General features: G+C 60.4%; 2 protein-coding genes and 1 pseudogene across 7 annotated transcripts in view; 2 read left to right on the top strand and 1 right to left on the bottom strand.

The window, feature by feature from the left end:
* Nucleotides 1-22,007, top strand: part of AP3D1 (adaptor related protein complex 3 subunit delta 1) — a 44,993-nt gene extending 22,986 nt beyond the window's left edge. Inside the window, exons 4-32 of one of the 5 annotated variants that reach the window (XM_067734373.1) lie at nucleotides 400-480; nucleotides 1,912-2,019; nucleotides 3,648-3,777; nucleotides 4,497-4,636; nucleotides 4,740-4,813; nucleotides 5,989-6,038; nucleotides 6,985-7,034; nucleotides 7,128-7,176; nucleotides 8,243-8,388; nucleotides 8,464-8,612; nucleotides 8,689-8,919; nucleotides 9,334-9,565; nucleotides 10,335-10,480; nucleotides 10,920-11,061; nucleotides 11,643-11,714; nucleotides 12,350-12,425; nucleotides 12,758-12,957; nucleotides 13,302-13,375; nucleotides 13,527-13,704; nucleotides 14,032-14,088; nucleotides 14,609-14,707; nucleotides 14,890-15,033; nucleotides 15,254-15,301; nucleotides 15,608-15,797; nucleotides 16,004-16,092; nucleotides 16,174-16,259; nucleotides 16,781-16,902; nucleotides 17,009-17,088; nucleotides 20,859-22,007. In XM_067734373.1, coding sequence (XP_067590474.1) covers nucleotides 400-480; nucleotides 1,912-2,019; nucleotides 3,648-3,777; nucleotides 4,497-4,636; nucleotides 4,740-4,813; nucleotides 5,989-6,038; nucleotides 6,985-7,034; nucleotides 7,128-7,176; nucleotides 8,243-8,388; nucleotides 8,464-8,612; nucleotides 8,689-8,919; nucleotides 9,334-9,565; nucleotides 10,335-10,480; nucleotides 10,920-11,061; nucleotides 11,643-11,714; nucleotides 12,350-12,425; nucleotides 12,758-12,957; nucleotides 13,302-13,375; nucleotides 13,527-13,704; nucleotides 14,032-14,088; nucleotides 14,609-14,707; nucleotides 14,890-15,033; nucleotides 15,254-15,301; nucleotides 15,608-15,797; nucleotides 16,004-16,092; nucleotides 16,174-16,259; nucleotides 16,781-16,902; nucleotides 17,009-17,088; nucleotides 20,859-20,954 — 3,339 coding nt within the window. In that variant the 3' untranslated portion in view covers nucleotides 20,955-22,007. The other 4 variants (XM_067734372.1, XM_067734376.1, XM_067734375.1 and 1 more) reach the window with 4 other exon arrangements.
* LOC137221079 (uncharacterized) lies at nucleotides 21,016-22,007 on the top strand (annotated as a pseudogene).
* Nucleotides 22,008-23,704: 1,697 nt separating this feature from the next.
* On the bottom strand, nucleotides 23,705-26,503 carry IZUMO4 (IZUMO family member 4). Of its 2 annotated transcripts, XM_067734379.1 has the most exons (9): nucleotides 26,269-26,503; nucleotides 26,106-26,186; nucleotides 25,918-25,989; nucleotides 25,414-25,440; nucleotides 25,230-25,305; nucleotides 25,035-25,082; nucleotides 24,942-24,956; nucleotides 24,586-24,603; nucleotides 23,705-24,023 (listed from the first exon to the last, which is right to left on the bottom strand). In XM_067734379.1, the coding sequence occupies exons 1-9, from the start codon at nucleotides 26,480-26,482 to the stop codon at nucleotides 23,933-23,935; spliced, it is 642 nt and encodes a 213-aa protein (XP_067590480.1). In that variant the 5' UTR covers nucleotides 26,483-26,503; the 3' UTR covers nucleotides 23,705-23,932. The 2 variants fall into 2 exon arrangements, with proteins under 2 accessions (XP_067590480.1, XP_067590479.1); XM_067734378.1 differs by lacking the exon at nucleotides 23,705-24,023 and having other exon boundaries at nucleotides 24,586-24,956; nucleotides 25,230-25,332; nucleotides 26,269-26,482.
* Between the last annotated feature and the right edge of the window lie 179 nt (nucleotides 26,504-26,682).

Genomic DNA, 26,682 nt, shown 5'->3' with positions numbered 1-26,682 from the left:
ACTCTTGGTGAAGAAACGAAATGCCGTATTTGCCAAAATTGGGCCAGTGCTCTGCACGTGTGTTTAAGTATCACATGCAAGTGCGGGTGTGACTTTAGGTTACACTCAGCCCGAGTTTAGGCGCTTGTGATGACTTACTCCGTCAGGCCGTAACAGCAGCTCCCGCTGCCAAGAAGGCGGTGAGGATGCACACGTTAGCGACAGGACGTGCTTGGCAACCCCTGAAATACACTGTGCTCCAGAGACCATACGCCTGGGACAGGGCGAGGGGTGCCCTCCTCCTGGTTTGTGACGGGCCGGCCAGGGCTGCTTGGCGTGAAGCTCAGGAGGGCTGGGTGCTTCCCCGAGGACGCCCAGTCCCCTTGTCACCCCTGACGTCTCCATTTGTTCCACTCACAGCGAATCGGCTACCTCGCTGCTTCCCAGTGCTTTCACGAAGGGACCGACGTCATCATGCTGACCACCAACCAGATCCGCAAGGTAGGCCCCTCCTGCGGGAGCAGGTTAGCGGGCAGATGGACAGCCTTCTGCGATCCTCGGAAATGGGAAAAGGGACGGCGGGGCACGCGGGGCTTTCCTCTCTGGTTTTCCCCCCTTGGCGATGGGGGCTGCCCCCTCGGTCACTCCTTTTTTCAGCCCCTTTCCCCTCTTTTGGGGGCGCCTGCTGAGGGATTGCCCCTCCCAGCGTGGGGGCGTTTGTGCCCACTGGGTCTTGTGAGTCGGACCAGGTGCGTCTCTCGGCCCTGTGTGGTATTCTGTGTTCTTCAGTGAGAGCACTGAGTAGTCAGCTCCTCCTTGGCCTCAGGACTTTGAGTATCTCTTGTCTCCCGCTTCGCTGCAAGTGGTCAGAGGGGGTGTCAGAGGCACCCTTTCCCACCCCAGACCCTGCATCGGACCCTGTGGCCCGGGGCTCTCAGACAGCTGGCGCCAGGGTCGGGGCAGAGCTGTTGTGGTCGCCCCGCAGGTGGCTGGTGTCGGGGCTCCAAGCGGGCGCTGCAGGGCAGGCTGCAGGGCTACTCTTCGTTGCAGTGCGTGGGCTTTTCATGGTAGTGGCCTCTCTTGTTGCGGAGCACGGGCTCTAGGTGTGCGGGCTTTAGTAGTTGTGGCACATGGGCTTAGTAGTTGTGGCTCGTGGGCTCTAGAATGCAGGCTCAGTTGTGGCGCCTGGGCTTAGTTGCTCTGTGGCATGTGGGATCTTACCAGACCAGGGCTCGAACCCGTGTCCCCTGCATTGGCAGGCGGATTCTTAACTACTGCACCACCTGGGAAGTCCCTGGAAGATTAACTCTTAAAACGTCTCTCAGTGTATCTTTTACCACATGTGTGAAGTTTGGGGAGGTTCTCTATGTAAACAGAGTCCTCTCTTTGTGCCGAGATGGGGCTTCCGCATCGGTTTTAGCGGGAGCACAGGCGAGTGACGTCAGAGGCTAGGGCAGATGTGCGCTTCCTGTGGCTGCTTTTCCTGCTCCCCTGAGGGGTGGAGCTCTGGTGGAAGCTTCTCTCCGCTTTGGGGAGGGGCCCAGAGGAGTCACCCCTGGCTGTAGTAGGGGAGACACCCCAATGGAAGCAGAGGTTCTGGGGTTCCACCCTGGGCGGCCCCCACTCTGTGCCTTTGGGCGGTCAGAGCCCGTCTGGCTGCACCATTTCCTCGGCCCTTGGGTTCTCCCATAGGGAAGCCATGGGTGGCACTGGCTCTGCCCCATTGCACCCCTGGAGCGAGGGGCGGACCCAAGACAGCCCTCCCCTTGGAGCCGTCCCGGCTCTTGCTCGGTGACAGAGCGTGGAGCTGGCTGCTGCTTGTGAGTCCTCGTCCAAGCCCGTCTCCAGACCCAGAGCAGGACTGGCGGGCGCAGCTGGGACCCAGTGAGGCACGGTGGGCGCCTGCCTCTAACCCTCTCCCTCCCTTTCCAGGACCTGAGCAGCCCCAGCCAGTACGACACTGGCGTTGCGCTGACTGGCCTGTCCTGTTTTGTTACCCCAGATCTTGCCAGAGACTTGGCCAACGACATCATGACACTGGTGAGTCTGGGAGCGTGACCGCCCCCCTTGGCTTTTGCTCCCTGACGTGCCTGGAAAACCGAGGTTGTAATGTCACGTTGAGGGCACTTGGGTGGATGGAAACGGCCTGGGTCCCCAGGATGAGCTGGGACACCGAGTCACTGTCTCCCCTTCCATCACTTGGTGGGGCCCAGCATTCACACCTCACCTCCTCTGAAATGGTCCTGCTGGGGAGGGGCGGGGTCTGGCTGGGGACGATGGCCTGTTGTGAGCGCATGACCCATCAGCTGTGTTCTGAGGCATGGGTGGTGATGGCAGTGGTCTTGGCAGGCAGCGTGGTCAGGTGGTTCTCTGGCGAGGGATCTTTTTATTTTCATCTGAGCAAATCTGTTGTCTGGGGCCCAGTCCATCCAAAAGGCAGAAACCCCAGCCAGCCCTGATCTCCAAGGTGGGCAAGAACTTTGTTCTGAAATGTGGACGTGCTCTTGGAAATCACAATCCTCGACTCCAATAAAAATTAATTTAAAAAATAAAAACAAAATTGGAATTGACCCTAAAAAAAAAAAAAAAAAACGGAAAGAAATCACAGCCCTCAGAGGGTTGCCGGCACGCCAGATTCTCCATGATTGGGAGGCTTCCCCTCTCCGGCCACGATAAAGCAGCGTGGAAGGGTGGCATGTTCCTCCCAGGAGGGTTCTGTCCGTACGTGGCCCGTTCTCTGTGCAGATGGTCAGGTCTTGGCTCGCGGTCTAGAAGGCTTTGGGTACACGCAACTTCTAGATCCCAGGCTGCATCCAGTCACCGCCTGCTATAAATGGTTTGTCCACACACGGCCCCGCCCCTTCGTCCACACGGTGGGCTTCCCAGCAGCAAGGGCAGAGTCAGATGGAGACTCTGGCCTGCGAAGCCGACAGTGTTGATCTTCAGGCCCTCTTCGAGAAGTGTGAGGAGCTCTCTAGGTGAAAGCGGTCACGAGTCCACAGGGGGGCGGTAGTGAGCTATCACAATGAGTCTCGGTGCCAGGTCATGGGGGCGGGGGTGGCTTCCTTAGGGCCAGGCTGCCTGGGGCCCTGACAGGTGAGGAGTGTGCCCACCTGCAGACCAGAGGCCCTCCTGGCCGGAGCATGGTCCCGAAGAAGGACAGGAGCTCCAGGGGTGCAGTGCAGAAGTGTGGAGGGGGCTGAGGCCCGGGCGAGGGGCACTGCTCTGGGGACAGGTCTTGGTGGCCCTAAGAGTCTGAGGCCAGTGTTGACAGGTGGAGGCTCTCTCCAGCGTGACCTTCCATTTGGGGCCCCCCTCCCTCATTCTGTCTCTCAGTGCGCCCCAGTGAGTCCAGGAGGCCGGTCTCAGCCTCCAGAGGGCAAGCTGGGGTCATGGACTCAGGGAGGCAGGTTTCGATTCCGTCCAAGACACTGTTGTGTAGTCCCTGGGCTGGGGGCGGGCAGTGGAGTAAACCTGCAGGCCGGTCTCAGAGGCCAGAAGCCAGATGAGCTGGAGAGAGGGTTATCCTCCAGGTGATGGAGGCGAGATGCGGGCAGGTGTGGGAGGGGAGGGGAGGCGAGTGGGGGGGAGCAGGGGGTGCGGGAAGGACCGGGGAGGGGTGGGCGCAGTGGTGTCAGCAGGGAGACTGACACCCTCTGCCCCTGCAGATGTCGCACACCAAGCCGTACATCCGGAAGAAGGCTGTGCTGATCATGTACAAGGTGTTCCTGAAGTACCCTGAGTCTCTGCGCCCTGCCTTTCCCCGCCTGAAGGAGAAGCTGGAGGACCCCGATCCCGGTTTGTTGACTTGAGTTAAGAAGGGGCCCGTGTGGGGCCGTGATGCTCCACCAGCATCTGTGAAGGCTTGGTGGAGGGGGGTAACTAGGTCCCAGGACCCCGTCCTAGCCCTCCCCCATAGGGCACCTTCTTACTTTCTGGCACCACGAGATGCCAGGTTCGCTTTCTACTTTCCCGCCAGTCCTGGAATCCGCCGTTTCTCCAAACAGCTCTAGTTTTGTTAGCTGGTGTGGGATTTAGAAACCAAGACCACTGGGTGTGCTTATTTCTGCCAGCTGTCATTGCCTCCAGGCCGTAGCAGACACCACACTCGCTCACTGGGGAGGCCTCTCTGTCCGCATGTTCGCAGTCTCGTGTTTATTCTGCTGCCTTGATTGGCAGTCCCACACCACAGGGTTCACTCCTGCCTCCGCCTGTCCTTTTCTGTAACTCCTTCCGGAGAGACCCCGGGCCATGCAGATGTAAAACAGCTTCTCCAAATCTTTGCTTGTCTCGGGAGAATCTGCTGTGCATCGCAGAGGATCACGGGGTGTGGAGCGTCGTGGTTAGGGTCAGGAGCCGAGGGGCAGGCGAGGCGGGCTGGGGGCATGAGCGGGGGCAGCCCCGGGGGGAGGCGGACAGAGCACCTGGAGTGACTTTGATCCTGCTGGGGACACACCCCGAGGGTCCCGCCTGCTCTGGTGGGCGCCCCCTTGCTGATGGCGTCCCTCGCTTCTCAGGGGTCCAGTCGGCGGCAGTCAACGTCATCTGTGAGCTGGCCAGACGTAACCCCAAGAACTACCTTTCTCTCGCTCCGCTCTTCTTCAAGCTCATGACCTCCTCCACCAACAACTGGGTCCTCATTAAGATTATCAAACTGGCAAGTGTCGCCCCTGGGGTGTCCTGGGCATGCCAGCCAGCAGAGCCCCGGGCTGCCGTCCCATCCCTGCTTCGGGTGACCACTGGCCTCTCTTGTCCCCTAGTTTGGTGCTCTGACTCCCTTGGAGCCAAGGTTGGGTAAAAAGCTGATTGAGCCTCTCACCAACCTGATCCACAGGTAGGGCTTGGGGCGGGCATGGGAGGGGTGCCCCAAGGAGGGGCGGGTGGAGGGGCACCCAGGCCTGAGGGCCTGCCGCCACCAGGAGCCGCATCTCTGGGTTCTCCCTTCCTCAGTTTGCAGACAGCACATTCATGACAGGAGGGAGAGGGAATTTCTTGGCGGTCCAGTGGTTAGGACTCTGAGTTCTCACTGCCGAGGTCCCGGGTTCAATCCCTGGTTGGGGAACTAAAGTCTCACAAGCCGTGCAGCACCACCAGAAGTAGACAGACAGACAGATAGATAGGCAGGCAATGGGGATATATTTTAAAAATAAAAAAAGGATGGAGAAAGCTGTTCCAGCCAGTCTCTGGTTCACAAGTAGACCTCAGCAGTCTAATTGAAGAGCCCTAGGTGAGTGTGTCACCGCCCAGTTCTGGAATGTTCTAGGAGCTTCTACACGACTTCAGGTGGTTGAATTGTGGGGGCCAAGCTTCAGGTGCCAGGAGATTCTGCTCCTGGGGTCCCCTGGGAAGTGGCCAAGGGCTTGGGACGTTGCTGATTTTAAACAAATCACCAGTCACCGGGTTTATAGCAGCTTGTGGTTTTCAGAGCATTTACGAGAAGCCATCAGTCCTGTGACCGTTCATGTGGACTGCCTCTGGTGGCCCGTGCTGTCGGGTTTGGGGGATTTGGACTTGAGAACATCACTGTGAGAATTTCAGAGTGGAGTGGACGTGCCTGGTGCCCACCCTGGTCGTCCTGGGCTGTGCTCACTGTGGCCCTGGACGCCCCCGAGGGATGACATGGGGCACGACTCCGTGTTCTTCCTGCCTGCGCGTGGCCAGGCCTACTCCCTGTCCCAGTGGAGGCGGCCGGCAGGGTCTGGGCTGGAGGAGAGAGGCCTTTGGGGAACTTGGATTCTCTTCATGGGGGTCGCAGAATCAGGTTATTCGTGCGTGGGCTGCAGTGGCGGGAGCATTTCAGTTCGCTTTTGAGGGCTAGAAGGGGTGCTTCCGTCCCTTGGAGGAATCTGATGGCCTCACTGCCGAGGGTGGGGTGTCACCGGCATGGCCTTCAGACCCGAGGCTTCCTGGGCTCCGCATTTCCTCAGAGGTGGTGCCCCCAGGAGTCTCGGTGGGGTGAGCGGGAGGCAGGCGGCCCTGTCTTCTCGGCTCCTATGTTTCCTTCTCTAGCACGTCTGCCATGTCCCTTCTGTACGAGTGTGTCAACACGGTCATCGCAGGTGAGCACCGGGGTGACCTCTTCTGGAGCAGGGAGCTGTCGCCGGCGGGGGAGCTGGTCCCCGGGCCTCACCAGAACCTTGTTCCCGGCTGGGAAGCTGTTTGGCCCGGCCCATCTGCAGCCCCTTTGGAAGTGTCAGCTCAGACACGGTTGCAGCCAGAGCCATTGCCAACCTCGGGCTCCAGTGATAAACACTGCACCCTGGCATCTGCCACACCCACCAGCAAGACCGCTTTTCATGAGCATTTTAAAGCAAATCTCAGGCCGCTTTCCCTGTGGTGTCTTTAGCATAGGACCTACAACCACGAGAGTTCTCGAGAGGGAATCGGCACGTGCTCCCCAAAGGGTCTCGTGGAGTCCGTTAGTTACAATCAGACCGCCTGGTGACTTGTCCCTGCAGCCCAGTTTCCTGTAGATAGGCAGAGGGAGTTGGTGGCCCAAGGGTTCAGCTTCTTGCTGCCTGCCTGTCCCTGCCCTAAACTGTCAGATGCTCCTCACAGCCCATGGGCAGCCTTAAGTTCAGTGAAGCCCAGGAAACTGGCCCAGGGTCTACACTCATGACTGCTGTGTGGGCTGTGAGTGTCGCTGAGGGTCAGCGACAGTGAAAGGGAGAGGAAGGGCGAGTGTGGGACTTGGGAGCAGGGCAGGCTGGCCAGAGAGTGGTCCCTGAGTCTGGAAAGGTCCATGGGGAGGACCAAGGTGTGGCAGGATCGCAGATGGCCCTGGTTATGGGCAGAGGGAGTGGGGATGCAGACGGGAGGTAGGCCTGGTCCATTGTGCATTGCAGGGCCAGCGGGTCTCAGCTGAGGGCTGGCCCACAGACCTGCCCTGGACAAGGACCCCTGGTGCCCGGGGCCTGTGGTCTGCTCTCTTGGTCGCAGAGACCCAGCCTGAGGTTCTCACTGGGGCTGGTCACGCAGGGCCCTCACCCCAGTCATTTGTTTCAGTGCTCATCTCGCTGTCGTCTGGCATGCCCAACCATAGTGCCAGCATCCAGGTATGTCATGGGACCAGGGGCTCCTCTCCTAGGCCCCAGGGACTCTGCCATTGGTTTAGAAGATGTGACGAGTGGCATCTCCCCTCTTTACAGCTCTGTGTTCAGAAACTGAGGATATTAATAGAAGACTCCGATCAGAACTGTGAGTTGCTCCCTCTGCAGGTCCTGCAGGCCCTGCGCCCTAGACCTCCGCAAGTGAGGGCTCGTCCCCGCCCGAGAGGAGAGCGAGCCTGGCACGGCTGGCAGATTCCTCCCCGGGTACAGCCCCCTCGTCTGCACGGCGGGCTCCTTCCAGCTGGCATCTCAGGGTGTCGCTCAGCCGTGTCCACTGGAAAGGTCTTTAAACTCGGGCCCACATCCACGGGGAGCTGGGACCCGGTTGCAGGGAGGAGCCGGGGAGGCCAGCGGAAGCACAGTTGAGACATAAAGAGCGAGCTCAGCCCCGGGAGGAGCAGGCTGGGCGTGGAGGAAAGTCCCCGCGGGCATGCTGCAGGCACCCCCGGCGGTTAATCAGATGGGGTGGTGCGTGGGGCTCCTGACGAGTGAGGGGGAGCTGCTGTACGTCTTGCTCGTGTGCCAACTCGTGCACTTCCTTCAGCCGACGTGTGCTGTCGAGGGTTCCAGCCAGTCACACGCCCCTGCTGCCAGGACCACGGTGGAGAGGGCTTCTGAGGGCCTGGTCATGTGGGCTGCTCAGTTTTTGGTTTTCGCTTTTTTTTGTTTTTTTTGTCTGCGCCTTGTGGCTGCTGGGATCCTAGTACCCCGACCAGACCAGGGATGGATCCTGGGCCCTTACAGTGGAAGTGCAGAATCCCAACCACTGGACAGCCAGGGAATTAATTCCCTGGCTGCTCATTTTGAATCCAGGTCTGTTTGTTTTGAGAGGAGTTGCCAGACTTTTCCTGGAAAGGGCCAGATAGTAATTCTTGTCAGCTTTGCAGGCTGTGTGGTCTCTGCCACTGTAGCGTAGAAGCCTGCTGGCGGGTGTAGACCACAGGCCTGTCGTGTGCCAGTAACGCTGCCCTAGAGACGGGCTGCGACCTAATCTAGATGACGGTGCGTTGGGCTGCTTGAGGTGGGCAACGAGGTGGGCCTGGTGCCTGTGAGACGTGGGCCGACGGGGTCCAGGTGGTTTGGGGTGGGGCTGCAGGCCCGGCCTCGCTCTCAGAACCTCGTCCACGTCTGAGAGCGCTGTGCTGTCTCTGCAGTGAAGTACCTGGGGCTCCTGGCCATGTCCAAGATCCTGAGGACACACCCCAAGTCCGTACAGGCGCACAAGGATCTTGTCCTGCAGTGCCTGGACGACAAGGACGAGTCCATCCGGCTGCGGGCCCTCGACCTCCTGTACGGCATGGTACGTGCCCACCCTGCCACCTGGCCGCCCCGCCGGCCCGCCCGGCCCCTCCCTCACCAGCCGCCCCCGCTCCAGGTGTCCAAGAAGAACCTGATGGAGATTGTCAAGAAGCTGATGACCCACGTGGACAAGGCCGAGGGCACGACCTACCGCGACGAGCTGCTCACCAAGATCATTGACATCTGCAGCCAGTCCAACTACCAGCACATCACCAACTTCGAGTGGTGCGGCCCGCAGCCCAGCGTGCAGGCGGGTGGGCGGGCAGGCGGGGGCGCTGCCCTCACGGGCTCTGTCCCGCAGGTACATCAGCATCCTGGTGGAGCTGACCCGACTGGAGGGCACCCGCCACGGCCACCTCATCGCCGCCCAGATGCTGGATGTGGCCATCCGCGTGAAGGCCATCCGCCGGTTTGCCGTGTCGCAGATGTCCGCGCTGCTTGACAGCGCCCACCTGGTGGCCAGCAGCACCCAGCGCAGCGGCATCTGCGAGGTGCTCTACGCGGCCGCCTGGATCTGCGGGGAGTTCTCCGAGTGAGTGGGGGCCAGGGGCCTCCTGCTCCCCAGGGGAAGCGGGTGTGCCCGCCAGACCCCAGTCCCGGCAGCCGCCCCGCCCACCCGCCCACCTCCTCTCTCCCGCCCTCATTGGGCAACAGCTGCTCTCGCGGCGAACGTCTCCCGTCACGGGGAGCGGTGAGAGGTCCACCAGCCGCTGGCCCAGCCTTCCTCCCCTCTTCACTGCTGCAGCCACAGGTCGTCCGTTGCCAAATCCAGGCCGTTGATAGCTTTCCTCTCCTTTTTCTCGACTGCTTTGTGCGGCTGCGCTGTGACTGTCATGCCATTGCTGTGGTTTCTCCCTTCACATCCCCTCCCTCAGCACCTGGCATCGGCCAGCCCTGGCACACAGACCCGCTGGGGCGGCTGCTCACCGGCCCTCCCTGTCCTCAGGCACCTACAGGAGCCCCAGCAGACCCTGGAGGCCATGCTGCGGCCCAAAGTCACCACCCTGCCGGGCCACATCCAAGCCGTGTATGTGCAGAACGTGGTCAAGCTGTACGCAGCCATCCTGCAGCAGAAAGAGCAGGCCGCGGACGCGCAGGCGGCCCAGGAGGTCACGCAGCTCCTAGTGGAGCGGCTGCCCCAGTTTGTGCAGAGCGCGGACCTGGAAGCCCAGGAGCGGGTGAGTGCCGCACGTCAGCACGTCCTCAGGGGGTCGGGTCAGCTCCGGGAGAGCAGCTTGGGCAGGTGTTCTTTTCCTGGCTCCCCCGCACTCGGCCTGGGGGGGTGGGCAGTTCTGAAGCCACCGTGCTGGGGAGGCCCTGGGTCGGTGGGTGGGAGACTGTGAGCGAACGGGAGACAGTGTGAGGGTATGTGGTCAACCCGAGAGGGAAGCCTCAGAGGTGACCGCGGTCCTGGAGGGCGCTGGCCGGGAGGGTGGAGGAGAGCTGGTTGGACGAGAGTTTGGCATGGCATTTGGGCATCGGTGGCCTAGGAGCCCGCCTCTTGGCTCTGTGGTGACGTGGGGCTCTCAGTTACCCAGACCCCGCACCGGCGCTCAGTGGGCCCCGGCGGCCTCTGCGGTCATGGGCGGGTGTGTGATGTGCGCCTGTTTGCTGGCCGAGGGTCAGCTGCACTCTTGGAGGCCGTGTGAAGGTGCCCTGGTGGCTGGCGCCGCTGCTCGCTGGGGCGGTTGCCTTGTGGGGCGGTGCTCAATCCACCCCCAACCCCTTGTCTCATCTGGGAGCCCTTTTGTGTCCTCGTGAAGGAGACAGCAGCTGGGCTGGCCTCCTGGCTGGCCCGGTCAGCGGTTCCTCGCGGTGTGTTCTGCAAGGCCTCAGCAGGGGTCTGGCTGGGCGTCTGCACGGTTTGAGCAATGCCCTGCGGGGGCTGAGTGGCCTTCACAGCCAGGCCTCCGTAACTCCTTCCTGACTCATCCACGGCCCCCCCAGGCATCCTGCATCTTGCAGCTGGTCAAACACGTCCAGAAGCTTCAGGCCAGGGATGTGCCAGTGGCAGAAGAAGTGAGTGCGCTCTTTGCTGGGGAGCTGAACCCGGTGGCTCCCAAGGCACAGAAGAAGGTTCCGGTCCCCGAAGGGTGAGCTGTGCGGTCCGTCAGAGGACACAGACACGGGGTGGCATGAGGGCCCGTGGGAGCATAACCACAGCCCGGACCTGCTGTCCAGACGGGCGAGGTGGAGGGGTCTGGGAGGAAGGTCCCCTGAGGCCCCAGTCGCCTGTGGACGGGACAGACCCTTCTCACACAGACCGTAGGCACGGCACTCACTACTTCTCCTGGGGCCCTGCTGCCCCACCCCTGGGAAGCAGGTTGGCTGGTAGTTGTCGCCCACAAACCTTGCGGGCAGCGTGAGAACGGGGGAGGCGGGCTGCCCAGGCTCCAGGGTCCCTGGTCTGCCTTGCCCACTGTGACCTTGGGCCACTGCCCAGCCTTCATATCCTTGTCTCCAAGGGGACGGCAGCGCCCAGGGCCAGGCATGCAGGCTGGAGCCACCGTGTGATCTCACTGTGTCCTGCAGCCTGGACCTGGACGCCTGGATCAATGAGCCGCTCTCGGACAGTGAGTCTGAGGATGAGAAGCCCAAGGCCATCTTCCACGACGAGGAGCCACGGCACGCCAAGCAGCGGCCGCCCGAGGCGGACGAGCAGGAACTGGCCCGGGTGAGGCGGGGCGGGCCTGGGCCGCGCATGGTCAGGTCTGGGCTTGGGTCCACTGTCCGGTGGGCAGCGCTGAGCCCACCTTCGACTTTGGGTGGGGGTTCTCGTTGAGACCAGGAGTGGCCTCTTTAGCCAGGAGCTCCCTAGGGAGACCGTGGGGCCCGAGCATGCTCAGGCCCTGGGGTGCCCGGCATGCTGCGCCTGCCTGCTGCCTGCGCTTGTGGGTGCGGGGCCTCAGGGTGTCGTGCAGAATGGAGAAGCAAGGCGTGCTGCGTCCCCCGCTCCCCCGCCGGCCTTCCTTGCCCGGCCTGCCCCCCACCCGAGGCCCTACCCCAGAGCACGCGGTCTCTCCGACCCCCGCCTGTGCAGCTCCTGGGTTGTCCCTCCTGCCGCCTGCCTGTCTCCCACCTGCTCTTTCCCACCGCCGGCCTCTGTCTCCTGGTGGTCAAAGGCCAACAGTGAAAGTGGCGAGGGGTCCCGGCCCCCTTGGGTCTGGCGCGTGGAGGAGGCCCCCACCTTGGGAGCATGCGAGGGTGAGGGCTCCGTGTACCCGCTGACGTGTGCGCTGCATCCTGTTCCCTCAGCGCCGCGAGGCCCGGAAGCAGGAGCAGGCCAACAACCCATTCTACATCAAGAGTTCCCCGTCCCCCCAAAAGGTGAGGCCGGCCTGCTCGTCCTTGAGACACGCTCCCACGGGGCCCATCCGCTCTCTGTCCACGGCCTGTGCGGGGCTGTCAGCAAGTCCACGGGCAGGACCGTGAGGGGCTCCCGACACCAACAGCTGGGGAGTGAGTCCTGCATGGGCGAGGTCAGGCTCCTTTGCCTTGGTGGGAGGGGAGGGGGCGCAAGGGGACCTGGGGTCCTGCCTGGAGCCACCTCCTTCATCTGTACCCTCCACACTGCAGACCCGTCATCCGTGTTGGGCTCCCCTGGGGACATGTGGCTCCACGGGGCGGGTGCTGCGTGGTTTCCTTGATCCTGGGATTTCTGGGTCACCCCTCTGAGGGGCTGCAGACTGTCCCCCGCTGGCACCTGTGTGTCGGGCTTGCTGATTCCAGCCGTCCTGGGGGCGGGAAGCACTATGTCACCATGGTTCCAAGCCTCCACTGTTTTTCCGACTTGGGAAAAAAAAAGATTCAGGTGCAAAAAATGGAGGTCTTGCGCCCCATCCTGTACTCGTCCCCACTGGCACCCCACCCCCGTCTTTGTGACCCCTTGCTCTGGGGCGTCGGCGCATCACGCTGGGCCCGCCGCCCTGCCCATTGACGGGGCCTCAGTGTCTCCTCTCCAGCGGTACCAGGACGCGCCAGGTGTGGACCACATTCCCGTGGTGCAGATTGACCTCTCGGTGCCCTTGAAGGTGCCAGGCAAGTGTGTGCCCAGTGGCACGGGTGACGGGGACCTCAGGCCAGGTGCAGGCACCGCCTCGGGCCTGCGCTCCAGCCCTGCCCTGCACCCCGTGCTGCATCCTCGTCCCAGCAGGCACGGGTGCACGCCACGGCCCCCAGGTTCAGCCCCACACCCCTCGCCGCCCAGGGGCCCCCATCTGCATCTCGGTAGCCAGAGGGCATTGCCCAGCATCCCCTTCCCCCAGGCATGGGTCTCGGGGCTGTGGGTGAACCAGGTGGCAGCAGGGTGCTGGCCGGGTGGGACGTGTCCACGGCTCTGGGCTGAGTGCCGCATGTGCGCCTGTCAGCAGGGATGCCCATGTCAGACCAGTACGTGAAGCTGGAGGAAGAACGGCGGCACCGGCAGAGGCTGGAGAAGGACAAGAGAAAGAGGAAGAAGAGGGAGAGGGAGAGGCGGGGTGCCCGGCGCCACACCTCACTGCACACGGAGAGCGACGAGGACATCACCCCCGCCCAGCGTGTGGACATCGTCACCGAGGAGATGCCCGAGGTCAGCCGCGGGCTTGCGTGTCGGGTGGGCGCCCTTCCCCGAGGTGGGCTCCACCCTGGCGTGGGCCTGCCCATCGCTGCTGCCTCCATGGCACGGGGCAGCCTCAGCCAGCTGTGCCCTGTGTACTGGGAGCAGGCGGCCCCTGCACTCCTGCCTCATTACCTGTGTTGAGTTTGCTGCCCGCGCTGAGCGCTAGGCCCCGGATCAGACTCCCTCGTGGGTGTGGACCTGGTGGCCCGTTTCTGAGAAGGGAGATGGGGGCCCTGTGGACCCTTAAAGGCTTGGCGGGGTCAGGGGCTGGATGGGTTGATCTGGATGGACGCAGGGCTTCTCTCCCCCCTCAGAACGCCCTGCCCAGCGACGAGGACGACAAAGACCCCAACGACCCCTACAGGGCCCTGGACATCGACTTGGACAAGTGAGTGCTGGGACTGAGACCTGGGCAGCTGCCCCGTGGGGCTGGACGCGGCCTGGGCTCCCCATGGCCTGGTTCCTCTCTCTGTTCTCTGTTCATTGCACAGAGGGGGAGCGGCCTTGTCACGGGCCACGCCTCCTGTGACCACCCCCAGGCCCCTAGCCGACAGTGAGAAGCTGCCCATCCAGAAACACAGAGATACTGAGACTTCCAAGTCCCCGGAGAGACAGGACGTCACTGTCGTGGAAAAGAAGAGCAAGAAGCCCAAGAGGAAGGAGAAGAAGCAGAAGGAGAAAGAGCGAGAGAAGAAGAAGAAGAAAGAGGCGGAGAAGGTGAGAGGCCAGGCAGCATGTCACGTTGGGCGGGGCGGGCCCGGGTTGCCAGCCGTCCCTCTTCCATTACGTGTGTGTCACACGTGTGGAGGGGGGCTCCTACATAACCGTCACGCACGGCTCGTGGGCCTTGCCGCAGAGCAGCGTGATTCCGCCTGGCCATGTGGTCCTGGCGGGCGCTCGTTTCTGTGGTGGTAGCGCTGGACATGCCCCCAGCTCCCTGCACATTCGGGTCCTGCGGGGCCGCAGTGGCTTGTGCCTGGCGGAGCCACTGTGCCCTCTCGGGGCTGCTGCTCTGGCCAAAGGCACGTGTTCCTGTGGTTTCAGGGTGTGGACTTAGACTTCTGGCTGTCCACCACGCCGCCTGCTGCCACCCCGGCCCCGGTAAGAGCCTGCTAGTGACCCGTGCTGGCCCCGAGTGTCCCTCGGTGGACACCTGTGCTTTTTGGCCTTGGAGACGTCAGGGTGCCACCTCGGTGCCCTGCCCTGGCGGTGGAGGAGGTGGGGGACCCTCAGGCAGAAGCCCGGTCTGGGCCGGCTCGGTTCTGTGCCCAAGGTCTTGCCCAGGCAGTGGCTGCGTGGCTGGCCCTCGGCGCAGGGCCCGGGCCCCCAGAGCCAGGCAGCGCTCCTGAGCGACCGCTTTGTGTTAGTGGCTGGGGCCTGGTGGCTCTGGGGTCTCCAGCCGTGACCCCAGTCAGTGCCAGCCGGCCACAGGCCGGGCCTCCTTTTCCCTCTGCTGGCCACCGGCACTTACTGGGGGCCACATGTCTGTCTGCGTGCTGACAACACGCCTGGCGTGTGGAGGGAGGTTCGTCACTGCGGGGTGTCCTGGACCAGGGCAGGTCAGGGCTGAGGGCGCAGGCCACCCCATCCTGGGCGCCAGCTGCCACCCGGCTTCCTGCAGGAGGAGCCTGGCGTGAACGCCGCGGTCACTGCCCCTAAGGAGGAGCCCAGGGGAGAGGAGCAGGACGCCGGCGAGGACGCGGAGCAGGACCTTGAGAAGGTGTGGGGCGCGCTGTGCAGGAGCCGGGCTGGGGGAGGTGCTAGCCCGCCACCGGGTCCCACCGAGTGGGCCACTGGGGCCTCCTGTCGCTGTGCTTACGGGGTTCTGCTTCCACACGGCTCCATGGGCTGTGACTCGCACAGGAGCATGGGCTTGACCTGAGCCCTTTTCTGTCTCAGAAGCCTTCCGAGCAGAAGAAGAAGAAACACAAGAAGGACAAGGGGGAGCGCTCCAAAGACAAGAAGAGACCCAAGAAGAGGGCGCCTCCGAGGGAAGGGGACGCCGAGCCCGTGCAGAACGGCGCGCTCCGTGAGGAGCCCCTCCCGGTGAGGGTGCTTCCCGAGCACGTTGGGAGCGGGCTGTGGGCGTTGCACCCTCCCTGCGGTCCTCCCGGCCCTGCCAGTGTCAGGAGCCCCGGGGTGTAGACTCATGTTGTCCGGGACCCGCGGGGGTCCCTAGTGTTTCCTGCCGGTGGCACCTGGCAGCTCCCAACGTCAGCCCCAGGTCCTCACCGCCTAAAGCTGAAACGTTTCTCTTTTGTTCCAGCCCATGTCTAGCTACTCTCTCCTGGCTGAAAATTCTTACATCAAAATGGTGAGCCACGTGGGGGTTACGGGTGGTGGGGCTGGGCGGGCTCAGGGCTCTTGTTTCTGGATGTGCAGGGCGTGCAGCGGAGCCGGGTGGCCGGCGAGGCCTGCTCACTGTGGGTCGGGAACAGCTGACAGTCGCGGACAGAGCTGGAACTCGGGTGCTTGTGCGAGGGCTCAGGACGTTCCCTTGTTTGCACGTTCATGCGCTGGGAGAGCGGGTGGTGCCCACACTCTCCCAGGCCCTCGTCTAGGCCCACGGGGGTCCCTGGTGGGCTCCCCTGCCCCGCCGACCCCGGGCCTTGCTCTGCAGACGTACGACGTGCAGGGCAGCCTGCAGAAGGACAGCCAGGTCACGGTGTCCATGGTCCTGGAGAACCAGAGCAGCAGCTTCCTCAAGAACATGGAGCTCAACGTGCTGGACTCACTCAACGCCCGACTGGCCCGGCCAGAGGGCTCCTCGGTCCACGACGGTGTCCCCGTGCCTTTCCAGCTGCCCCCTGGTGAGTGGCGCCCAGGAGCCCCCGGATCCTGTCATCTGGTGCCCCCTCAGGGCTGAGCCTGGCTTCCCTGACCAAGGCAGGCAGCACTGAGGACAGACCCAGGCCAGGCTTGCATCCCTGCCACCTGCCCAGGTGGCTGCACCCCCATCTGCCACCCCAGGCCGTGCCCCTTGCTGCTTCTCAGGTACGTTTCTCGCCCTCTCCAGGCATCTCCAACGAAGCCCAGTTTGTGTTCACCATTCAGAGCATCGTCACGGCGCAGAAGCTCAAAGGGACCCTGTCTTTCATCGCCAAGGTACCTGGTGGGGGAGGGGGTGCACCCTGAGGGTCAGCTGCGTGCCCCGCCCCCACCCACCCTGCGCCCCTGCTCCTGCAGAATGACGAAGGTTCCACCCATGAGAAGCTGGACTTCAAGCTACACTTCACCTGCACCTCGTACTTGGTCACCACGCCATGCTACAGGTGCGCCACCCTCCCGCCCACCCCTGGCTCCCCACTTCTGTGCCATGGGAAGCTCTCCATGCGGTCACATTGGCAGCGTCCTCTGACCCAAGACGAGGATGTGCACGGAGTGTTGGGTGACCGGCTTGTGGTTGGCGCAGAACGCCCAGCACGTCTGCCGGGCCAGCCAGCTCGGGCGCCTGACTCTCAGCACAGGCCTGGCGGCCCTAACGCTGGACGTCCGAGCCCAGAGTGTAGGCAGGGCTAGCCCTCTTGAGGCCCCTCTCCGTGGCCGTCTCCCCATGTCCTCACATGCTCGCCCATCCCTGCACGTCTGTATCCTCATTTCCTGTTCCCACAGGGACCCTGGTCACGTTAGATTAGGGCCCTGTCTCCAAGTGCAGTCGTGTCCTAGGGACACAGTTCAGCTCTTGACTTCCTACCCGTAAAGGACGCGCCCCACCCCCTGGGCTGGGGTCTCTGCCTGCCCTGCTGCAGGGGAGCCCCCTGTTGTTCCCCCCCATTCTGTGTCCTTCCCACAGTGACGCGTTTGCCAAGTTGTTGGAGTCCGGGGACCTGAGCATGAGCTCAGTCAAGGTTGATGGCATTAGTATGTCCTTCCAGAACCTTCTGGCAAAGATCTGTTTTCACCACCATTTTTCCGGTAAGACTGGACGTGCCAACAGATGGCTCGGCCCTCTTCCCGTACCTGTGACTGTCCCCTGCCGCCAGGGGCTGGCCCAGCCTCACCCCCAGGCCCTCTGTTGCAGTCGTGGAGCGGGTGGACTCCTGCGCCTCCATGTACAGCCGTTCCATCCAGGGCCACCACGTCTGCCTCCTGGTGAAGAAGGTGAGCCCCATGGGAGGGCCCCAGCCAGGCCTGTCCACCCCTCGCCGCTGTGCCTCCTTGAGCCTGTGTTTGTGAGGAGTTTCGGCCTTTCCTTTTGTCCATCTGGCCTTGGCATCAGGGCACTAGTGCATTCCTTCCTCTCGCATTTCCCGGAAGAGATTGCGTGTAGTCAGTATTCCTTCTTGCACGTTATGTAGAATTTGCCAAGGAAATCGTTTGGGGGTTTCTTTTTCGGGGGGGGGGGTTCTTTTTTGAAAAGTTTTTATCTACGAGTTCAGTTTCTTTTTTTGATAGTTGTAAGACTTATTGCTTTCTCTGTTTCTTATTGGGTGATTTTTGGTAGTTCGTAGTTTTCAAAGAATAGGTCTGTTTCATCCAAGTTACGGAGCTGATGGTGTGTCAAGTCATCCAGTTCTCTTCATGTCCTTTTAGTGTCTGAGGGCTCAGTGGTGATTATTTTTCATTCCTGATGTTGGTGATTGGTGTCTTCTCTCATTTTTCTTGGTGTCTTGGTTATCCTGGCCCTATTCCCTCTCTGTCCTGGCCAGAAGTCTTACTTATCCATTTTGTTGATCTTTTGAAAGATCAATTTGATAACCAATCTTTTTAAAAGTTAGGGACTTCCCTGGCAGTGCAGTGGTTAGGACTCCGTGCTTCCACTGCCGGGGGCCCGGGTTTGATCCCTGGCGTGGTGCGGCCAAAAAAAAGTTAATGTTTCTTTAAACAATAAATTGTATTGAGTTCTGCTGCATATGTCCTTACTTCTGCCTGCCTTGGGTTTATTTTGCTCATTTGTGGTTTCTTAAGGTGAAAACTTAGACCAAAACCTGTCTTTTCTTCTTTTTTTTTTTTTAATATTTGTTTGTTTGTTCGTTTATTTACTTACTTATTTTTGACTCGAGCCAGGTCTTTAGTTGCCACACGCGGACTTCTTCGTTGTGGCATGTAAATCTTTAGTTGCGGCATGCGGGATCTAGTTCCCCAACCGGGGATCGAACCCGGGCCCCCTGCATTGGGAACTGCACCACCAGGGAAGTCCGAGACCTGTCTCTTCTAATAAAGTTTTTAGTGTTATAAAATTTTCTCTAAGTACTGTTTTGGATGAACTGCACACATTTTTATGATTCATTTTAATTTCTATACAGTTCAAAATACTTTCTATCACTCCTTCCTCTCTGACCCTTGGATTACTTAAAAGTATGTTAATTTCCAAGCATTTAGAAAGTTTCCTGTTGCTTTTTGGTTACTGATTTCTAGTTTGACTTTTCAGGCCTTTGAAATGTGCTGAGGCTTGCGCTCTGGCCCAGGATGTGGTCATTCTGGGTGGATATTCCATAGGTGCCTGGAAGCATGTTATACCTGTCACCTAGATCCTGCTGGTTGATGGCGTTTTCCTTTTCTTCTGGATCCTTGCAGATTGCAGATTTTCTTCTGGGCCTTGATGAGTGAGCAAGGAGCATGAGGCCAGTGGTGGTCAGTTGGTCTGCTCCCCCAGTTTGTCAGGCTTTACTCCATGTGTGGGAGCCCTGTTATTGGCTGTGTGGACCGTTAGAATTGTGGGATCTTGGCAAGGGACCCTCTCATCAGTGGGTGTGCTCCTCTCTGTCCTGGGCTGTGTTCTTTTCTCTGAAGGCTACCTTGTCTGGTATCAGTACAGGCACTCCTGCTCTCATTTGATGGGTGCTTACGTGGTATGTCTTTTGCTATGAACCTGCCTTTATCCTGTTTGGATAAGAATTCCTTGTGCATGCTGTAGAGTTCGGGTCACGTGTCCTTATTCATCCTGTCAATCTTTGTCTTTCACTTGTCATGTTTAGACCATTTGTGCTTAAAGTATTACTGATTCATTTGGGTTTGTCCCACATTTTGTTTTTTCCCTGTGTTTTTCGTTCCTCTTCCTATTCCCACTTTCTGTGGCGTATGTGAGCATTACAGTATCCCATGTTTATATGTTGGCTGTGTTGTTGATGGTCTCCGTGTATCTGCTTGGGGGGCTCGAGGGATTACATTACACACTTGGTGTGCACAGTCTACTTGGAACTCAGGCGGAATGTAAAAAGCTCACACCCTCTCGGTCCCTTGACCCTCCCTTCTCATGGGCAGTTGTCTTAGGTTTTGCCTTTGCAGACGTTGAAGACGCCTTACGCCACGTTACAGCTTTACAGATTTCAGAGAACTCGGGGTGTAGGTGGGGGTGGGAGGGGGTGAGATAGCCTCTTGTGCTCGCCCACGTGTCTACCATTTCTGTCGCTTTCATTCCTCACGTTCCACCCTTCTGGCTCATTTTCCTCTGTCTGAAGAACAACTTTTTAGATCAGGTCTATTGGACGTGTATTCTCTTAGTTTTCCTTCATCTGATTATTCTTTATTTCAGTATTCCTCAAGGCTATTTTTGCTGGGTATGAAATTCTGGCTTTGTTGGTCTTTTCACTCAGTACCTCAAAAATAGGCCATTTCCCCCTTTTTTTTAAAAAAAAAAAAGGAAATATTTACTTATTTGGCTGCGCCAGGTCTTAGTTGCAGCATGCAGGATCTTTTTAGTTGCAGCATGAGGGATCTTTGGTTGCGGCATGCGGGATCTAGTTCCCTGACCAGGGATCGAACCCGGGCCCCCTGCATCGGGAGCACAGAGTCTTAGCCACTGGACCACCAGGGAAGGCCCTAGGCCATTTCCTTTTGGTGTCTGTGGTTTCTGACAAGGAACATTTTACTTTTACTGGGGAATGCATCGTTTTCCTCTGGCTATTTTAGGTTTTTCTTTGTCTTCAGTTTTCAGCAGTTTGTGATGTGTCCGGGCATTGACTTCCTTGGGTTTATGTTAACTGTGTGGAGTCTGCCGAACTTGCTGAATCTGTGCGTTTATGTCTTTTGCACAACTTGGAAGTTTTCAGCTATGATTTAAATACCTCTTCAGCACTGCATTCTTTGTCCCCTCCTTCCGGGACCCCTGTGATGTGAATCTCAGACCTTTTGTTACTCTCCCCACCCTACTCCACCTCCGACTCCTTTCTGCTCTCTGTTCAGCTTGGATTATTTCCATTAATCTCTTGTCTGGGTCATTGACTCTTCTGTCATGTCCATTCTGTTGTTGAGCCCATCCAGTGAGCTTTTCATCTTGGCTGTTGTATTCAGGTCTAGAAGTTCCACTGGGTTGATCTTGACTCTTCCATTCCTTTGCTGAGATGTTGTGTTTTCTTGTGTGCTTCAGGAGTGTATGTGGTTGGTGATGGGAGGTTCTCCTAGTAGCTACTTCAAAGCCTGTTAGGTGATTCCAACATCCACATCTTCTCGGTGGGCGTTTGTTGATTGTCTTTTCCACGTGAGCTGAGATTTCCCCGGTCTTGCGGTGCCAAGTGATTTTGGACTATATCCTGGACACTTCGAATAGGAGGAGACCCTGGGCCTTCCTTACACCCTGTGGAGAGCGTTGACCCATAGGTTCCAGCTGCAGGATGTCTGGTCCCACGCCCTCCGGTTTTCACAGCCTTCCTCTCTGCACAGCTGCCTCCTGCGTGCCCGTGGGGCCGGGCCGGGTGGGGCTGTGTGTCCTCTGCAGGGCTGGCATTGCTGCCTCTGCTGCGCTCTGCCAGAGCGTCCATCCTGGGCCCCTGGGAGACAGCAGGGCGCGGTGCACCTGCTCCTTCTTGCCTGGAGCCCCTCCTTTTGATTGTGAAAGCACCCGGGCATAGGAGAGCATTTGTAAAAGTTGGAGGTACTTGGGAGTCGCAGGGTGGCGTCTCAAGGCACTGGCCGTTATTTCCCCGTTTCAGGGTGAGAAGTCGGTGTCGGTGGATGGGAAGTGCAGCGATTCAACGCTGCTGAGCAACGTGCTGGAGGAGATGAAGGAAACGCTGGCCAAATGCTGAGCTTGCCGCCCGCCATGGGGAGGGCTCGCGGGGAGGGCGGCCAAGTGCCGGGTTTCTCCTCTGTCGCAAGGACTGGGTGCAGCCGGGAGATAACCCAGTCCACCGTCATCCACTGTGTAGACACTGAGGTTTATGTTGCGTTGATTTATCCTGTCATCTTTTTTACTTTGCCCTCACTGCTCTCTCTGGCGAGAAGCCCCCTTCCACTCCCCAGGCCAGCAGGGACTTCTGTAGCCGGAGCGGACTGTGCACGTGGCCACAGGAGCTGCCCGAGGGTGGGGGTGACCGCCATCCAGGCCGGTTCCTGGTGGGGACCAGACGGGGTGGCGCGTCCCGCTTCTGTCAAGCCATCCAAGTCCCATGAGTCCCCAGATGCCCTGCCCACTGGCAGCTGGGGGGTGAAGAACAGGCTAGCTACTCAGGCGACATTCCTGTTCATCCCTGACGCCAAGGGTCACGTCCTCCCCACAGGACACATGGTGGGAGAGGGTCGTGCAGGCTCTCGTCCATCACATCCCGTTCATCCCACCACCGTGTTCGTGTGTCCGCTGAGCGGGGGGTGCCCAGCGGGGATCCCGGACCTCACTGGCTTCCGTGCCCAGTCAGGTGTTGGGGTGAGTGGTGGAGAGCTGCGACTCTGGCCCCTCTGCTCATCACTGGACTCTCTGCAGGTCTGTGCCTGCACGTGCGGAAGGGCCTAGTCCTGGGCTCCGCAGCCCTGATGGCGAAGCACGTGTGTCCAGGGGCGGCTGGGCCCCTGAAATGCACCTCAGGGGCAGGGAGGGGGGACCCCAGCCCACCCCCGTGAGACGGAACTTTCCTCAGAAATGACAGTCCTCAATGACGTTTTAACTTTTCCTTTTGATGAAAACTGTCACTTTAGCATGTAGAGTAACCTATTACAGAATCCTGTGCAGTGATTCTAGAATCTCGAAATGTATGATGTGTTATATAAGAATTTATTTGCTATCGACGTTCCCGTATAAAGGAGAGACATATCACGCTGCTGTAATGATTCTGTGTCAAGATGATCCAATAAACTTGCAAAACAGACGTTCACCTGTTGGGTCTCTGGCCCATGACAGTGTATGCCCCCCAGCCAGGGGATTCTGACCCACTGTGCGGGTCAGCACACAGCCCCTGAAATGCTCGTGGTCCGAGGGGGGCTGCAGGCCACCCTCATGGAGGTTGCAGTGTGCGGGGGGAGCCCTTGCCCTCCTGCCATGCACCCCTCGGCCCCTCGGGAGGGGACATGGTCCTCACGTCATCCAGGCCCCTGGGCTCTGGTGGTAATGAGGAGCCACCTGACACCCCCCCACACGGGATTCTGAGGCGTCCACCGATCTCCCTCCTTTTACTAGGGAACCCCATTCGTAAGTGGTGTGCAGGGTGAGCAGAAACATTACTAAAATAAAGTTTAAGTTAGGTAAACGCTTGTACATGCACGCGCACACACACCCTCATTTCTAATCTTCGAAGTGCCTAGTGAGAAAAGGGCAGGGTTAGGAGTCCAGACACACGTGTACAGACCCCAGGGCCCCAGGAATCAGCAGGAACAGATGCTGGAAGGAAGGCCGTGTTGCTGTTGTGCGGTTTTTTTGTTTCGTTTTGTTTTTTCTTTTTTTTAATTTTATATTTTATTTTTGGCTGTGTTGGGTCTTTGTGGCTGGGTGCAGGTTTTTTCTAGTTGCGGTGCGCAGGCTTCTCATTGCAGTGGCTTCTCGTTGTGGAGCACAGGCTCTAGGCGCGTGGGCTTCAGTAGTTGTGGCACGCAGGCTCAGTAGTTGTGGTTTGCGGGCTCTAGAGCACAGGCTCAGTAGTTGTGGCGCATGGGCTTAGTTGCTCCGTGGCATGTGGGATCTTCCCGGACCAGGACTCGAACCCGTGTCCCCTGCATTGGCAGGCGGATTCTTAACCGCTGCGCCACCAGGGAAATCCCCTGCTGCTGTTTTAATTCTCAAGGTTTCATATGGCTTCACTGATGCCATGTGTACAGAGGACTGTGTCAGCAGAGCCCAAATCAACTCCAACCTGAATCCAAAACGTGGGCAGGTGCGGAGCCCCGCACGGAAGCCCCCTCCGGCAGCGGGTGGGGAGAGAGGCCTCAGGTGGCCCCCGGGTGGTCATTGGCCTGGCCTGCCCTGTTCCAGCTCGTGGACCCCGCACAGGTCCCGGGGCGTTGGAGCATCCCTTTGGAGTTTCCCGCTCACCGTTCCCCTGATCTCAACATTCCTGGGCAGGCAGAGGCCAGTGTTCTGTCAGTGAGCCCTTGGAAGGAAGGCGCCACGCCAGGCAGGGGACCCCTTAGCTGGGGGAAGGGATCGTCGGCTGACCAGGCTGGGAAGGGCCAGCCCAGGAGCCAGACAACTGCTGGGCTCACCATGGCATCCACAGGCACAGAGGCACCTCCCGTCTGCTGGATGGATGTTGAGCCCTGGGTCACAGTTTGGGTCTGTCCCCTCATGACCCATGTTGGGTGTTTTCTCGAAACTAAGAAGCCAAGTGGTGGGCACAGCAGTTCCTGTGCCTCGGCTGAAATGCAGCCGATGTGGTAGGAGCCCCAAGATACACCGATGCTGGCCTTGGCTTTCACCAAACAGCCTCCTTTCGTGTCATCAAAAGAACCAGTTGCCCTGAAGGCTGATTGCCGTGCGCGCCTGGGAAGCCCCGCAGCCCTGCCCTGTAGGCCAAGGTCACACCTCGCCTGGGGCCCCAGCCCGGAGCCCCAACAAGGACTACTTCGGGATGAGAAATGTCAGGGATATTTAATCATTCCCTCAAACAGCTGTGATCCTGCCGCTATATACAAACCCATCTACCTCCCTTCCCGTCCTCCCAGCCCCAGCCCGGCCCAGCCCGGGCTCCGAGCCGGGTGGAGCACCCAGGCAGCAGCAGGCCTGCTCCACAGCGCCAGGCTGAGGCGGTCCAGCGGAGGCCCCGCACCATGGCGGGGGCGGGTCTGGCTGGCCTGGCCGCCCTCAGTGCTGTATCAGGCACTTGGAGGCGTTTTCCAGAGTCAGGTTGGCCAGGTGCGAGGACTCCAGACACCTGAAGCTTGGTGATATCAAGCTGCAAGGAGACGTGGGTGCCCCAGTCCTTCTTCCCCTCCCACACCTTGCTCTCCCTGGTGGGGTTTTGCTGGAGGCCTGGGCCCCTCGTCCCAGCTGGGCATGTGACAGGGCTGCAGACAGACCCTCAAGCTGAACTCGGAGGCCTTGCCTGTTCTCACATCCCTAGGACAGCAGTGGGGTCACGCCCTACACTCCCACGACTAGGGCTGCGAAGGCAGCAATGGTGGGGGGGCATGGGGTTCTGATCTCTGGCTTAGGCACAACTCCTGCCCCTGGAGTCCACCCATGTCCCTGTGGCCTACCCCCACTGGGTCACTCAAAAGGCTGGAGTGGTTCTGTGTGTCCAGGCTAGGGGCAGGAGGAGCTCATGTTTATTCATGGAGTGATGGCATGGGCGGGGTTGCAGAGGTGATGTCCACATGTCCCAGGTGCAGAGAGGGAGCCCTGCCCGGCTGCGCCCACCCCATCCAACACCCCTGCCCTCCCCCACTGACCGGGACAACCCCACGCCACACACCCCCGCTCCAGGAGGACGGGCCTTGTTGCGGGGGGGGGCTTACCTTGTGTTGGTGTTCTGTCTGAAAGACACAACGGGGCCCCAGTTAGCTCTGAGCTTTGGGGCTGAGGCTGTGCCTGTGGCCCTGAGGTGCCTCCACTGGAGCACGCCTCCACCAGGGGGCGCCCTCCCCAGCTCCGACCACAGCCTGCCACCAGCCTGGGGCAGGGGTAGGACCAGACTCTGGGGACCACTTAACCGGGATGTGCCCCCTCATGCCAGACGAGCTCAGAGACCCTGGGAGGTAGAGGCTGGGCCCGCCACACCGGGGGCAGGTGCTGCCTTCTGTGGCTGCCCCGGCGCATACTCACCCACGAGGACGCACATGCACACTGCCTTTGCGGAGCGGGAACTACTTACTTGCTCCAGTTATTTCTACGACGACAGCAGGACTTTAGTCAGGGCCAAGCGGCCTTGATCGGGGTCTCCCCGAGCCAAGCTGCCCTGACTCACATGTGCTGGAGGAGGCCCTGCACTGCTGCCTTCCACTCTGCCGACGACCTGCGGGGACATGGGGTGTGGAGGGGGGCGCGGCCCACATTCACGGGCCAGGTGGGGGGCTTCCATTCCCTGCCTGGGTGATGAGAGGACCCTCCAGGGAGAGCCTTGGACCCCAGGGGCAGGGGGCCGCCCGCGTCTGAGCCCTACTCGCAGCTGTAGCCAAAGCAGACGACGTGTGAGTTCGTGCAGTTGGTGCAGGAGATGGTCTCGTACTGGAAGATGCCTGTAACACACCAGAGGCGGCCGCACCCTACCCTCACCCTCAGCCTCTGGGGCCCCGAGCTGCCGCCACTGCCGCCACACCCCATAACCGGGACAGAGGCTCACTCACCGCAGTGACGCTGACAGTCGATGCGGCCTGTGGGGGGACGAGAGCACAGCCGGCGCCTTCTTAGCAGGCCTGTCCTGTCCCCCGCTCTCTCCCCCTCCCAGGCTGCCCAAGGCTCAGGGCCTGTCCGTTGGCCACTTAGGTGGGCCCCAGCCTGGGATGGGGCAAAGCACGGGGGAGGGCAGCCGCAAGACTCTTGAGGCCTCCAGGGACCCGTTGGGGGGAGGTAGCAGGGACGGGTGGGATTTATCCTTCAAGGCCTCCTGTTGGTGCCCACTGGATGAAAAGGGCCCCCCTCAGGGTGTGGCCCTTCTCCCCCGTTTCTGCCCTTTCTGAGTTCTGACACCTGGCTGCACCAGGCCAGACGCCCTATTCACATTACTCCAGTCTCACCACGACCTGGCCGGGACCCCAGGCCTGGAAGGAGACTGAAATACTCGCGTGGCCCTGGGTCCTCAGACCCTGGGCAGCAGCACCCTCCCTCCCCCACAGCCCTCGTTTGCTCACTTTCGATGATGGCTTTCTGGATGAGGTGCACCTGCTCCCGGAAGATAGCTCGCAGCTCGTTGGGAAAATACCCTGATGGCGGGAAGGCAAGGGGTGGGGGGTCACGCACAGTTGGCGGGCGGACCTGAGGTGTCATGGGGCGGGTGGGCTCTGCCTCAGTTCCCCATGCGCGGCGGTCGCCCCCTTACCAGGGAAATACAGCTTCCCCTGGTACAGTTGATCCATTCTCTGGTACACGACGTTCGCCACTTGGTTCAGCTTCTCCCAGGCTGGGGACGGCAAGAGGAGGCGTGTGAGCGGGCCGGGGCCTGACTGGGCCGGGGGTGCTCCCGGGCGGGGCCCCGCACTCACTGATCTCCGCGGGGATGGCCAGGTGCAGCTCCTTCATTGTGTCCTGGCTCCAGTCAGTGAGCAGCGAGCCCGACACGGGGATGTCGCCCACCCACCAGGACTTGAGGTTCACGTGATGGCGGTAGAAGGAGAACTTCTCCGAGAAGTTGCCGTGGCAGTGCAAGCAGCCGCGGGCCAGCGCCGCTGTCAGGGCCAGGCACAGCAGCAGCGCCATGGCCCGCCCCCGCCCGCCGCCGGCCAACCGACGGCGCCTCCCGTGCCACGCCCCTCCGCCGCGCACCAACCAACGGTGTCTCCTGCCACGCCCCTATCCGGGCACCAACCAACGACGCCCTCTCGGGCCCGGGCCGCGCCCCCCAACCCCGCCCCCGGCGTAGGCCCCGCCCCCGCAACGGACAACTGAGGGCGCCGGAT

The sequence above is a fragment of the Pseudorca crassidens genome, chromosome 3 (assembly GCF_039906515.1).
Source record: "Pseudorca crassidens isolate mPseCra1 chromosome 3, mPseCra1.hap1, whole genome shotgun sequence".
In the NCBI taxonomy this organism is placed as follows: domain Eukaryota; kingdom Metazoa; phylum Chordata; class Mammalia; order Artiodactyla; family Delphinidae; genus Pseudorca; species Pseudorca crassidens.
The sequence above is the reverse complement of the archived record's forward strand: the minus strand, read 5'-3'. Positions and strand labels throughout refer to the sequence as shown.

What these genes read in the sequence shown, in the direction of transcription:
- IZUMO4 (XM_067734379.1), bottom strand. Translation starts at nt 26,482, where the DNA reads ATGGCGCTGCTGCTGTGCCTGGCCCTGACAGCGGCGCTGGCCCGCGGC. An exon ending in GGCCATCCCCGCGGAGATCA is followed by an intron (nt 26,187 to 26,268) that starts GTGAGTGCGGGG and finishes TGCCGTCCCCAG; the next exon opens with CCTGGGAGAAGCTGAACCAA. An exon ending in CGACTGTCAGCGTCACTGCG is followed by an intron (nt 25,306 to 25,413) that starts GTGAGTGAGCCT and finishes GGTGTGTTACAG; the next exon opens with GCATCTTCCAGTACGAGACC.